This window comes from Populus euphratica, unplaced genomic scaffold, assembly GCF_000495115.2.
Source record: "Populus euphratica unplaced genomic scaffold, PopEup_1.0 scaffold3160.1, whole genome shotgun sequence".
NCBI lineage: Eukaryota > Viridiplantae > Streptophyta > Magnoliopsida > Malpighiales > Salicaceae > Populus > Populus euphratica.
Window position 1 is genome coordinate 1 of NW_011502974.1, and position 14,378 is coordinate 14,378.

At 34.8% G+C, this 14,378-nt stretch overlaps 2 protein-coding genes across 9 annotated transcripts; both read left to right on the forward strand.

The window, feature by feature from the left end:
- The first annotated feature begins 1,696 nt into the window (after positions 1-1,696).
- LOC105119578 (serine/arginine-rich SC35-like splicing factor SCL33) lies at positions 1,697-6,001 on the forward strand. The gene is made up of 6 exons (XM_011017724.1): positions 1,697-1,832; positions 2,648-2,813; positions 3,361-3,438; positions 4,308-4,472; positions 5,017-5,163; positions 5,572-6,001. The coding sequence occupies exons 2-6, from the start codon at positions 2,671-2,673 to the stop codon at positions 5,795-5,797; spliced, it is 759 nt and encodes a 252-aa protein (XP_011016026.1). The 5' UTR covers positions 1,697-1,832; positions 2,648-2,670; the 3' UTR covers positions 5,798-6,001.
- Positions 6,002-6,103: 102 nt separating this feature from the next.
- On the forward strand, positions 6,104-10,811 carry LOC105119579 (glucan endo-1,3-beta-glucosidase 4-like). Of its 8 annotated transcripts, none has more exons than XM_011017729.1 (6): positions 6,104-6,974; positions 7,442-7,607; positions 8,196-8,308; positions 8,584-9,828; positions 10,405-10,432; positions 10,516-10,811. In XM_011017729.1, the coding sequence occupies exons 3-6, from the start codon at positions 8,254-8,256 to the stop codon at positions 10,667-10,669; spliced, it is 1,482 nt and encodes a 493-aa protein (XP_011016031.1). In that variant the 5' UTR covers positions 6,104-6,974; positions 7,442-7,607; positions 8,196-8,253; the 3' UTR covers positions 10,670-10,811. The 8 variants fall into 8 exon arrangements, with proteins under 8 accessions (XP_011016031.1, XP_011016033.1, XP_011016034.1 ...); XM_011017731.1 differs by lacking the exon at positions 7,442-7,607 and adding an exon at positions 7,779-7,801; XM_011017728.1 differs by lacking the exon at positions 6,104-6,974 and adding an exon at positions 7,779-7,829 and having other exon boundaries at positions 6,997-7,607.
- The last annotated feature ends 3,567 nt before the right edge of the window (positions 10,812-14,378 follow it).

Genomic DNA, 14,378 nt, shown 5'->3' on the forward strand with positions numbered 1-14,378 from the left:
TACTGTTTTGTCTTTAACAATTAAAGTCTTATAGGATGCTTCCAGGGATAATATAGTATTTTTATAAGATATATCTGTTATTTCAAGATTAAATGGAATAAATAAGTTTTTTAATCTTTGATTTACCCGATGTAATATCTAAAATATAATTAAAAGATGAATTTCCTTCACTACAAGGGCATTTACAGATTTTACTTTAGCATAATGTAGTTATTGAAATGCCCTCAAACATTCTAAAGTTAAGATAGAGGGTTTTTTTGGTTTTTTATTATGTTTTTTTATTAATATTATGTAAGTTAAGAGCAATTATTTTAAAAAAAAAAAAACAATATTGCAAGTGTGTTAGCATGTAAGAGATATTCATGATTTTTAGGTGATGCCTGTGACACCATTTGGTGACCAAACAACATATTTTAAGGAACTGTTTAAAGTATTTTGTCACTCCTTTCACCGGAATCTAATGTGTGTAGTCATTATATATACAGTGGAGCTCCAGCAACGTTTTTTTTTATTTTCCTTTCTTTTCCCCTCTTTAACCTTGAAAAATGTGTAGTCCTTGTAAATTTCATTTATTTTTTTTAATTTTAATCTTTAACTTTTGATTTTTTAATCAAATTTATTATTTTATTTTACAATATTTCATGTTTGACCCAGTATTTTGATTTCTAATTTATATTCCTAACTTTTCTATTAAATTTTAATTTCTTTTTAATTTTATCATTGGATCGATAATCATATTTTTTTTTATATTGATCCTCATTCTCCATATTTTTATTTTTAATTTTGGATTATTCTATAAATTTAATTTTACTCTTCAATTCAATATTTGATGATATTTAAGATTTGATCTTTAATATTTTAATTTTTAATTTTAATTTTTAGCCCTTTCATTATTATTTTTTTAAATGCAGCCATAATTTTTTATTTTATTTTATTCTGGATTTATTCATCTATTTTTTTTTTAATTTTTCTTTTAAATTCAAATTTTTTATTTATATTCTCAAATCTTTACTGATCAGCCTGCCAAGCGACACGGAGATAACAACTATGCTTTTACTTCACTGACGATCATGCTAACAAAAGAAAGAGATTGGCGTCAATTTTCAAATAGCATATGAAGGTGGCCGGGTTGGATGGTTTTACTTCACTGATGATCATTCATATCCATAATTTTTTTTTATATTTTTTTATTTATTTATTCTACAAACATATTCATTGGATGTTCCATATAATAAATCAAACACAAAACAAACAATTACCACTGTAATTTGGTTTTTAGAAGAACCGCAATTTCCAATTGCAACATTTAAAAAAAAAATATTTTTGAACTAGAAATTAGCTATTTTTTTATTTAAAAAAAAACCATAATTCCAACATTTATATTTCTTTAAAAGCTTTTCTCGTGATTAACCAATGTTAATTGTCGGAATAACTTTATGAAGGCCGTCGGGTTATTAAATATTTTTTTTATTATTTAATTTTTTAAATATTAGTATTGGATTAACGTTTTAATGTAGATGATGTATTCTTCGAATCATTAAAAAACACAAATATCTTTAATAATTTTGTTTGGAATTTTTTCCCATACCAAAATACAATTTACAAAAAAATCTTAGCCACTAGATCAGTAGACCTCAAAGAGGACCCACAAGTCCAAAGGCATAGAATATATTAACTCAACCCTAGTTAACCTTTACCCTTGTTGCGTGGCAATATATCTACAACCTCTCTGCGCGCTCGTATTCTTTTCTTCTCGCATCCGTTCTCGCTACCACATCGCCGTCAGCTCACAAATTCTCTCCTCCATAAAACCCTAATTCTCAATTTCACAGGTCTCTCTCTCTTTCTTTCCTTATTCTCTTTTTTCTGTCATAGATTCTAGCTGTTGTTTCGATCTCTGTTTAGTTGCAGATTATTTTACCCTTTCAGAGGTCGAATATTAGTGTTAATTAATTAATTCTGTTTTCATGAATTACATGGAACTTGATAGGGTTTAATGCTCTATTTAGGTTAATGGGTTTTTGTTAAAAAAGAAATAATCAATGGCTTCATATCTGTAAATGCTAGGGTTTGCTGGAAAGACATGAAGAATATAATGGGTTTGATGTGTTATTAGCAAGGGGAAGATGGATTAGGGTTGTTTCTTAAATTACATGCCTAGGTTAATGGTATCGTTAGTGGGTTTCTTTTATATTTTAAGGTTGTGAGTTGTTGTTGTACTATATGATGTGTAAACGCCATTGTTAACCAAAGTGTCAATCTTTGCTGTATGAAAGTAGAAAAAGATAACAACAATGAGCAACTAGGGATTTCAATGAAGAATAGCCCTAGTTTGATAGTGGAGTTAAATTGACTAGGATAATCAAGATATATTGAAAGGAAGCGATCATGGGTTTGTTTAACATAAGTGTAATCTTTGACATTTAGTGTCTTTGTATTGATGTATGACATGCTAAGATCAATTTAGGCCTTGAACTCTTCACGTGCTGTGTTAGTGGAAAGTTGTTTGCTTAAGTTATATAAAATTTATTTATCATATGAAGCTGGTTGTTGAATTTATTGCGCATGATTTAATAGTTTCTTACCCTGGTTGGTTTTTTCTTCGTTATGATACTATTTCCTTGACTGGTAAGTTTAAATTGCACAGAGAGAGCAAACATTTTTGTGTAAATGAGGGGAAGGAGTTATAGTCCATCGCCTCCAAGGGGCTATGGTAGAAGGGGACGGAGTCCTAGTCCTCGGGGACGTTATGGTGGTCGTAGCAGGGATCTCCCTACTAGCCTCCTAGTTCGCAACCTTCGTCATGATTGCAGGTTCGCTGTCCCATAACTTCTGCTCTTTAACATTTTTTTTATAGATTTTCTTTCTTTGCTTTTTTTTTTTTTTTGCAAATAGTGGCTAATATAAAAATTTCTGCTTCAACATCTGTGTTTTCTTGCCTTTATTCTTTCCAACCGAGACTGGCTAGGCACTTAGAAGGTTAGAGTGCTAAGTTTGTGTAATAATCATTGCTGATTTTAGGTGCTTATTAGGACATAATGAACAATGCATCTATGTGGCCTCAGGGCTTTGTGCCAGTGGGCCATAACACTAGTTGCCACCTAAGGATAGTTTTATATGTGCACAAGAGACAGGAGTAGTGATGACAGTTATTTTGTCTACTTGCGGAGAGAAACTTCACACAAGTTAACGATTCAACTGGTGACTTTCATGTTGCCGAGAGTGGGAACCTATCGACAACCAAACTTGCCATTATGCAGTATGCACCCCTTCCTATTAATAGCTGAATATTTTGGGGCCATAAACTTTATGCGTGTTTCTATCATAAATACATGCCAATTACTTTTATGCTTTTTGCAGGCCAGAAGACCTTCGCAGACCCTTTGAACAGTTTGGTGCTCTCAAGGACATTTACTTGCCTAGAGATTATTATACTGGGTGAGCAATTACTTTAGCTGTTCATGTATGAAGTTGTTTGCTGATATTTCATTTTTTTTACTATTTTGTTAAAAAAATTCCGTTGGGGTTTTGCCTTTTCTAATGTTGGTGTCTTTATGTTCCTTGGGGTTAATGGAGTCAATAGTCTTGTTTGGTTTCTTTTTCAAAATTAATCCCCCTTGTGAAACAGATGGGACAAATAATGTTATGTTCTTACCACAGCTTTCTGTTTTTCTGTCTTCCTTTTTCCTCTCCCTTAGAAGTAACTCAGCTTGTCCTATTTTTTGTATTGTTTGATTTCCTTCCTGCACTGCATCAGAAACGTGAAACTTATTAGCTTGAACTATCAATTTTTTGAAACTTTTTGATGTTATCATTCTTATAATTTTTGTGAAATTCACACAATGCTCAGCAATCTGTTTGGTTTTCTCCAAGCAGGCCCTATAACCCCCCCTTCATCCAAATTTCTTTTAGGTCATCTCTTAATGATATACTCCTGTAACCATAAGCTGGGTTCCTTGATTGAAGTTCTTGAGATTTAACAGTGAAATTAAAGTTTTGAAGACATCAATCAAGTAATTAGAGTTCTTTTGAAGATGATGTTAATGATAGTGAAGATTTGAAGGAAGTTGGGTTTGAATACATTGTGAAGAGATTCCAAGTCTTGAAGAGTTTCAAGTCATCTTTAAACTGACACTTGCAAGGTCAGCAGTGTGCTTGCTTTTTCATATCATGACCTTCATATAATGGGGATTATGTTGGTACATTTCATTGGCAAAAGGCTTATGGTTCCCGTGCTCAGCCCCTGATTTTGTAGCAGATGGTGATACTCATCTTCAACTTGTTTCTTTATCATCTTCTTTTGACAGGGAACCCCGTGGTTTTGGCTTTGTCCAGTATGCAGATCCTCATGATGCTGCCGAGGCAAAACATCATATGGATGGTCGAGTTCTTCTTGGCCGGGAGTTGACTGTTGTATTTGCTGAGGAGAATAGGAAGAAGCCAATGGATATGAGAACAAGGGAGCGTACAAGGTAGACACCATCTTTTCTTTGTTGGCTTGCCTGATGGGATTGATTTTGATTGGCATGGATATTTTTCCAAACAACTATTTCTCTACTCAGTTGCGGTATAAGATGATTGCTGAAATGGCAGTGTTTTATTTGTCCATCACTTTCTTCCTATGTTTTTCATTTTGAATTGAGTTGAGAGCATGGAGGCATTGTTAACATGAATCTCGAATGATATGTTTCAGGGCTCAGTGATTTGAATTTTTCTATTGGAAAACAAACTTCAACAAATTCAAAATGATAAGATTAGCTATTTTGTTAGATTGTTCTGGTTTCAGAATTTGTGGATTATAAGGTGGAGTTGTTTCACATGCCAATCATGCCATGACATGATATAAGGATGTTCATGAGACATGTATTTTTTTAATCTATAAATTGTGTGATCAGGACTTGTTTTAAAGCTCGCTTGGTCCCAATTCGGGGTTGTATTTTATGATTTGAGTATATGCAATAATCTTCCATAGTTTTCTTTTTTGATAATCCTCCAAATGATTTCATTTTCCTACAGGGGTCGATTTCGTGATAGAAGAAGATCACCTCCTCGTTATTCTCGGTCACCACACCATTCTCGTTCTCCACCTCCACGCCATGCAAGATCTCCGTCCCGTGGTCGAGAGTATTATTCCCCTCCTCCCAAAAGAAGGCATCACTCAAGGTATGCAATTATTTCTTTCCAGTTGCTATTGAATTATCCATGTTTTATTTTTATTTTTTTGGGCACCGAATATTTGTTCCTTTTATAGGAACTTGAATGCATTTTGCTTCCAAAAGCAAGTGTGTTTAGCTGTTCCAAACTGCTTGTGAAACACCGTGAAGCACTCCTTACTAGTTCTGAATCCGATATCACCTCCCTGGTTTCTGATTTACTCTTATTTATTTAGCCTCTTTTCCCTATAACTGAATTGCCCTGTCTGATATAGGATTATTGTTATAGAAATAGGATACTTTCTGTGGTTTGTCACATGTCTTGCCATTGCCCCACTGAGGTGCATAGAGTTGTACCTTTTGACAATCCACTACTCCCACTTTAAATGTTCATGTCTGATCTTTTGCTTTGAAGCAGATCTGTTTCACCCCAGGAGGGGAGGTACAGTCAAGAGAGGCCATATTCAAGATCAAGGAGCCTCAGCCGAACTCCAAATAGGGGTCAGAGCAGGAGCCCAGTTAGGAGCAGGAGCCGGAGCCCAGTTAGAAGCAGAAGCCGCAGCCCAAGAAGAAGCAGAAGCCATAGCCCAAATCATGATGAATATCCTAGGGAAGCAAATGGAGAAAGATCTCCTAGTCCTTAAAACCTGTATGGAAACAGATGTTTGGAACGCTGCTTGTCTTTTGGATTATGTTTACTGATGTGAGTGCAGTTCTATCAGATGGGATTTGATCTAGGTTTTGTTGGCGTTTGGTTTCAACTTTGTACAATACTTTATTGTTATTGCAGTTAATCCTGTTTTGTGGAAGAATTTGAATTCAAAAACATCAAAAAATTCGTTGATTTAGTTTTTCGCTTTTGAGGGCCCACTATCGTGAGGATGTTTAATGATGCAAAATGCTGGGAGGCATTTCCACCTTGATTCGTGATGGTCTAGTTTCCTGCAAATGCTGCAACGGCACAGCTGAGCTGTTTTGAATCCCTGTCTTTTTAGCAAAGGAGGTGTTTACAGGGGACCAACAAGTGTTAAAAAGGAGGTGCTTTTTGCGTTTGGTGCCCGCTGCATTTCACTTTACAACTAAGCGAGAGCATCAAACTTTTCTTTCTGTGCAATGTTTGGCCCCATATCTAATCGGATTTGCAATCAAACATTTTGATGTCACAGAATCATGCTCTTCACTTCTTTTAGGGCTCCACCCGACGAGATTAAAACTTCTGCGGAGATTTTATGCCATCACTTAGACGCTCCCATCAATTTCGGTCCTCTTTGAGCTTGGGATGTAGATTGTCTCTAATGTGGCTGCATGAGCTGAATATTCTTTGTTCTTGCTGCTTATCAAAGCTAACAGAAGGGAATATGCCTTGACATCCCATTTCGAATAGCCTGAATTTGTTTTTTCCTATTTGGACCCAAAAAAAATTCTGAATTTGGTGTTGAAGACAAGCATACTCACTAATGGCCACTGGAATTGAATTTAATTCCTTTTTCTCTGCTTTTATCACCTTCCTTTTCCACAGCCAAAACCGTAACCTTTTGACTATTCGTATCCCTTTCAAGCTAATAAAAATGACTTTTGGAGGGAAAACAAAATCACATAAAGGCCATGTTATTTAATACAGTAACTCTAATTTCTTCTTACATTAAGTTTGAGCTGAAAATAAACAGTCCTGACATCCATATGATTTGCCCGAGACAAGGACATTCTTAAAGGAAAGAAGACAAAACAACAGACAGCAAAAATTTGCAGGGTCTTTGGATTTGGTCATGTTGGCTATCTAACATTGGTCAAGCTCAGTGACGTCAAAGCCTGCCATCAGAGGTTTGTTTCATATCTGGTAACCTTCTAATGAAATCTAAACTCATTTTCTATATTTAGTTTAGTAGGGTGGGGTGTGTTTTGGAAGTACACCTAATGTATTTAATGAAAGAGTTGATGTTAAGACATAAGTGTGTTGTAAGACTAGAAAATTGTGTTTGTGTTCTTCTGCCTCGATTCTATCCACAGAAAGATCATGCCTTTACATTAGTGGGGCTATTCTTATCTGTGTAGATTGAATAACAGATTCTTTGTACAGGATCAACGTTTAGTTTTTTTGACTAGGAGGAATTGTAGTTGCCTTTTGTGGCTACATAAAAATTTGTTAACTCTTTGAAAGTTGCATACAGGGTTTGGTTTGGTTTCTTGGAGCGTTTCTGCTTTGTTGAGACCAGATACTGTTTTGAGTCTCTTTTCTTGGTTTTCTTATCTGGGTTCTTTGCTATGTGATGTTTTTCTTTGCAATTTAGGCATCTGGGTGCTTGTTTAGGGTTTTGGAATCTGGGTTTTTTAAGATGCAAGGCTTTCTGGGTTTTTGCTTGCTGTTTGTGGAGTTCTATGGATTCTTGAAGTTGAAATTTATCTCCAAGTTTGTCTTTTTTCCCAAAGAGTTAATGTAGGCATGGACTTGTGGAGTTAATTGTGCCCTAAATTCTCACTCTAGTATGTGCTTGGTTGCTCGAAATTGGCTGCATTGAAAATTCTCACATATTTCAAGGCAGTGTCCATGCATCAGCTTAGTATTACTTTTTCTCTGTTAAAGAGGGGTTGTTACAAATTTGATTGTAAGGTCTTTTGGATGGGCAGGAAGGTGGGTGGATTCTCAGATGGTGAGAACATCATAATTTTCTGGTCAATGTGAATACATGGACATGAATACATGTATATGTGTTATTTACTCCTCCCTTTCCCCTTTCGCAAAAATGGATTCGATTCATGTATATTTTTATTTCCCTGTGCAACCTATTTTGCTGTACTTCCTAGTTCTTTTTGGACTTTCTATGTGATACCTGGCATTTTACATAGTTTTGGAGGCATTTGATGCCTGGCATTTTACATAGTTTCGGAGGCTATTGATTTATGATCTCCGGGTTAATTACTCCTAACTCCATGTTTGGAATCCTTACAGGTTTCTGTCTTTGTACTGCCAGCTTCAGCTAGACCGTGCTTTCTGGCCATTGATTTCTTGTTACATTTTATTGTGTGTTTCTGAGCCTTTGGCAGTTTAAAACTAAGAGCTAGAGATTAGAGTAGCATCTGGATTGAAGTTTTCTTGGATTGGATGGTGCTTGGAAATCTTCTTTTGTTTATTGTTGGCATTTTCAGCTATGCATCAGGTACTTGGTAAACTTATTATGGTCCTTTTGCTACTCTCTTTGTACATATCAAGAGCAAAGTCAGGATTAGATAAAGCTAATTAGACAAGGAGCTCAATCTGCTCTAGAAAAGCTGAGTCCTTATCTTGAGGCCCTGGAACTTTAGTAACTAACGCTTGTAAGTTTCTGAAAATTTTCATTTTCAAAACGAAAATTTGGATGTGAGAGTTCATGTTTCTAGAATAGGATCACCGCTCTTACCATCTGTTACTGAAATCACATTCCTGAATTTGCAGGTGCATTTGTAGGAATAAATCTTGGAACTGATGTTTCAAACATGCCATCGGCTCCAGATGTGGTTTCAATTCTCAAAGCCAATCAGATTACTCATCTGCGCCTCTATGATGCTGATGCCCACATGTTGAAAGCCCTTGCAGACAGTGGGATTAAAGTAATGGTTGGTGTTCCAAATGAGGAGGTCTTAGGAATTGGAGAATCTGCATCAAAAGCAGCAGCATGGATCAATCAAAATGTTGCAGCTTACTTGCCTTCAACCAACATTACAGCCATTGCAGTTGGCAGTGAGGTTCTTTCCTCAATCCCTAATCTTGTCCCTGTTTTGGTTCCTGCCATGAACTACCTCCACAAAGCCCTTGTTGCTTCAAATCTAAATTTTCAGGTCAAAATTTCAACCCCTCAAGCCATGGACATTATCCCAAGGCCTTTCCCCCCCTCAACTGCCACCTTTAATTCCTCATGGAGCGCTACAGTTTATCAAATTCTTCAGTTCTTGAAAAACACAGACTCGTACTACATGTTAAACGCATATCCATATTTTGGATACACATCCGGAAATGGCATTTTCCCTCTTGATTATGCTCTCTTCCGTTCACTTCCCTCGGTCAAACAGATTGTTGACCCCAACACTCTTTTTCACTATGACAGCATGTTTGATGCTTTGGTTGATGCAACCTATTATTCTATAGAAGCTCTGAATATGTCTGGGATCTCAATTGTAGTTACAGAAACTGGCTGGCCTTGGCTTGGTGGAGCCAATGAACCTGATGCCACTGCAGAAAATGCTGAGACCTTCAATAGTAATCTGATTCGGAGAGTTCTAAATGATTCAGGGCCACCTAGTCAGCCTCAAGTTCCCATCAACACATACATTTATGAGTTGTTCAATGAAGACAAGAGGCCTGGGCCCGTGTCTGAGAAAAACTGGGGCTTATTTTTTACCAATGGCAGTGCTGTTTATACTTTTAGTTTGAGCACTTCGAATCAAGTTACTGGAAATAATTCTGATTTCTGTGTTGCGAAACCAAATGCGGATCCTGGTAAGTTGCAAGCAGGGCTGGACTGGGCATGTGGGCAAGGAGGGGCTAACTGCGATGCTATCCAAGAAGGGCAACCATGCTATCTTCCTAATACTTACCAGAACCATGCATCTTATGCTTACAATGACTATTATCAAAAAAAGCGTTCTGTTGGTGCAACATGCGACTTTGATGGTACTGCTGCAACGACTACGGTTGATCCCAGTACGTTCATCTATTATTTTCCCCGTTATTTCTTTACTTTATTTGGTGAGCTTGAGTGCGTTTTTGCAGATGACTCAAAACTGATTGTTCCAAGGAAAATGCTCTGATAGAACTTTCTTTTTATTCTTATTTTTCTGGTCTATTACTTCCATGCTGAGAACTGCTGGGTTTCCTTAACAGGGAATTTCTCCGTGCATGGTGGGATTTTACCATGCTCTTGTTTAATGAAAGGTGGTTTGAAAGTCTATGCATCAAATATTTTTTTACATGATATCCATTGCTGTGCCTTACATTCACTCCGCTCTAGATGTTCTAAGGATTATGTTAATTGTAACGACATAAATAACTGAACATGAACTCATGAAGCAAGCTAGTTCCAGCCGATAGTCTCTGAAATGCCAGTACCTAGCGGTAAATAGAGGTCCCGCCAAATGGGCTTTGAATATTATTCTCTTTGCATCCTGTACTCTGTCATTTTCCTAACAAGAGGGAAGAAAGCGATGGAATCATTACCGCAAATCAATAGTTTTTACTGCTTTTGTTCCTAATTTAGTTATTTATGGTTTGTTCTTGCAGGTTATGGATCCTGTAAATTTACCGGGAGGTGAGAATCTGAATCTGCTTGTAGTTGATCCATCCTGCACTTAACTTTTTATAGTAATTCACCTAATTTCTGCATTGAAACAGTTCAACTATCACACCGAACTCAAATGGAGGATTTACAACAACTGTGGCACCTGGACCCGTGACTCCTCAAGGAGGGAGTGCGACTGTGAACCTGCCAGTTTCAAAAATCCAGTTTCTATTATCAGCAGTGTTTCTTGCTCTAGTCTTGCTTTGACACCTAGGTCGTTTTGCATCTTGTTAGGTGTTTCAACAAGTGGTGAAGATCATTCACTCACTGAAAATGATTACAAATGCTCGATGTACACTGATTAAATAATTTATAGGAATGTTCATGTGTTGTTATTTGGTTCCACCAATTTGTTTCTGTTCAAGCCCCCCCCCTCATTTTTGTTTCTTTCCCCTTCCCCGGTCAACTATATAGGGCTCGCTAGAATGTGTAACATTCAGGCAACTAGGCTTCAATTTTTTGGGACAACGGAATCAGTTAGACGTCGATTCTGTAACAAGTTCAGTGAGATATACCCTTCATATAGGCATCATTCTTGAAACAAATTGCTAAAAGTCATCTGGGAATGAAATGCATTCCTTCTGTTTCTATGCCATGCTAGCGAAATGTCTTCAGATCACGATACTTAGTCACGTGTTTGTGCGAAAGTCCGGAAGCTCATGATTCATTTGTTGACTTACCGATGCGTTGGAAACACAATGGTAAACTCATATAGCTGCTAACACTTTGCGTTCGAATCTAAGAAGAAGAAATTTCTTCGTGTTGCATTAATGTATATGTGGATGATTTTTTTGAAATGAAAAAGCTTCTACGAGGAAGATTAATCCGTCAACGTTTAAAGAAACAGAAAGCAGAAAGCAGAACCAAGCCAACTGACTCCCTGTCTGAGCCAGGCTGCGCTGGCTGAAGAGCAGCTATGAACCCATATGCAAATGCTTTGAGCAACAGGTAGGATCATTCAGCATACCCAATTTGGTGGATTTATTTCAAATTCCAAAACAGATCTCCTCCTACTATGTTACTACATTCATGGTATTGGGCTAGTTTTAAGTGTCTTAGCATAGGGTTGTAATAATATGGATTCAAATCACTAGTATTCCATGGACTCTGGTTACTCAGAGAGTAAAAACAGCAATTTTATCTTCAAAATTCCAAAAAGAAAAAAACTTAATTAAATTTGATGTCTACACAAACAAATCGACTTGAGTTCTTTCCCACCCAGCTCAGGTGGTGGGTCAATGCAATTTAAGACTCTTTTTCTTTATTTAAAAAATAATATTATTTTGGTAGGGAAAAAAATCAGTTTAAAGTAAAACAAAATTCGAAACAGGTTCGTTTCTGTATTGAAACCTGATTTTTCAGAGTGTTTTTTTTTAATAATAAATTGTTGATTTTTATGGTTTTTACATAGATGATTTTAGCGCATTAAAGTAAAAGATAAATTAAAAAATATTATTTTAATTAAAAATATTTTAAAAAACACTGCAGTATGATGACTTAACACTGACATGATCACATGAAACCTCAGGCGATGCCAAAAGGATTTTGTCATATGTGTAATCAATCACATGTCATTGTTTGTGTCCAAAATGACAAAACAAAATAATAGTTTATAGATCTTGCTGTTGAAACAAATTTAAGACAAAATAATAATTTATAGATCTTGCTGTTGAAACAAATTTAAGGAAAAATAATAGAAGTATTATACATTAATACCTTATAAAACCACAGTGGCAAATTCCAAACGAAACCCTAAACCATCGAGTCTGAGATTATCTTTAGGATAATTGAAAAATATAATTGACAGAAACCAGAATGGATGGAGGCTGATGCTACTAGTTTTTCTACGAAGTGCCACTACGTTGCTTATAATACCGCTAGATATCAAGTTGTTATTTGTATTAATTTGCTGCTGTCCTGACAAGCTTCCGCCTGAACTGGCGATGACATGAAACTGAAGGGATGCCAGAAGGATTCTGTCATCTGTGCAGTAGGCTCCACATGAATCTGTCTTGAATTTGACGGGAGAGAACAGGACAAAAATAATTGCACTTAAGTGTCTTAGCAAAACTAGTAAGAATATTATGCATTAATACCTGTAAAGAATCAGTAGAATCACAGCCACAAATTCAAAACGAAACCTGGAATCATCAAGTCCTGGGATCAATGAAAAATTGATCAAAAACCATGATGTTTTGAGGCTGATTTTACCCGTACAGAGGCCCATATAAGACCAAATTTGAGCCCTTGACCGATAATAATGCAAGCGAAGGGGCAGCATCAAATCTTAGACTTGATATGGTGATGTTGACAGTGTATCAGTTCTAGTATTTTTACCCTTTTCTGAAAACTAGAGCATGGCCTGAGGAAGTTGCGTGAAGTCTATGATGTATCTCGAGATGTTGATGCCAAGAAATTGATGACATGTTGCTCATAGTGTTTTTTTCTTTCCATGTGAGCAGATTATGGACGTAAAAAAAAAAAAAAAAACCCGGGCCCAAAATTTCATCATATTGGATTCAAAACGTGCTGTTAAATAGATTAAATAATAATAAGAAAAAAAGATTGGAAAATAGCTCATCTTAGAAATCTTTGTGTTATTTTTAAGCAAATGGGGGCATATGTATTTGATCAAAAAGAGGAGCTGCAAGTGCTGGGCTGTATGGTTCATTAACCTTACATATGATTGCACATGTAAGAATGGATTATACTGTGTATAGATGATGATCCTTTAATCACCGGTGTCATGTTATTAACATTATCATCCATGTCACACATTAACAAATATCCTATTCACTATCATCTTTGTTTTCCACACGATTACATATGGTGTTTATTATGGCTTCAAATCTTGAGAAAAGAATTATGGTCGTTTACACTTTTGATGTTAATTAGAAACGAGATTATAGAAGTTTGTTCGATGTTTTTTATTTTAATGTTTTTTAGGTGAAAAATAGTTGGGATATGGATTTTTAAGATCTAGAAACATAGATTTTGATTTTATAGTTAATATATAGCCATCTTCAATCATGGGAACCGATAGTAGGTTTGTAATATTTTTTTGAATTTTTTTTTAAAGCATAAACTTGAGTTTTTAGGCCGGATATTTCTATGTGGGCCAAACTTGTAAGCTAAACTTAACTTATATATGTTTGGTCTTTTAATTTTTTTATCTTTTCATATTTTATAATTAGATTATTTTTTAAAAATAAATTATTCAAATAATTATTAGATTATTCCATTATTTTTAGAAAATATTAGTGTCTTTTATAGTAATATTAACATTGCTTTCTGAATAATTATAAATGAACTCAGTATGTATTTTTTTTAAATGTGAATGAAATGATCTATTTTTTTAAAAAACATTATTGTAATTTTTTTATTTGATTTTTTTCAAGTTTATTGTTTTTATATCTTTTAATACCATTCATGTCAAAATTATTGATTCTTTATTTTATTATACTTTGCTTTTAAAATTATGATATTTTTTAAATAACAAAAACTTTAAATGAAACAAGATTTGGTAAGAAAAAAACATATTAATAAGGGAAAAACATATTAATTAGGGAAATATTTTTTTTAATTTTTTTTTATCAAGAAGATAGTTTTTACATGTTAAATGTTTTTTGGGATATTGATTTTAATTGCTTACAATTTTCTATGAAATAAACAACATAGCTAAAAAAAATAATATTTTTTTGTTATAAAAAATAAATTAATAAAAAAAGAGAATTTACACTAATAATCATATTTTCTTCTATGAAATTTAAATTATTACATTTCAGATGACTTTTATTGTTATATTATTAAATAAAAATTTTCTGAAAAGTATCTTATGTCATGAGTTCAAATATTTTCATACAAATCTATTTTTCAACTTTTAACTTTAATTTCTAGCTATTATTAATATTTTTTT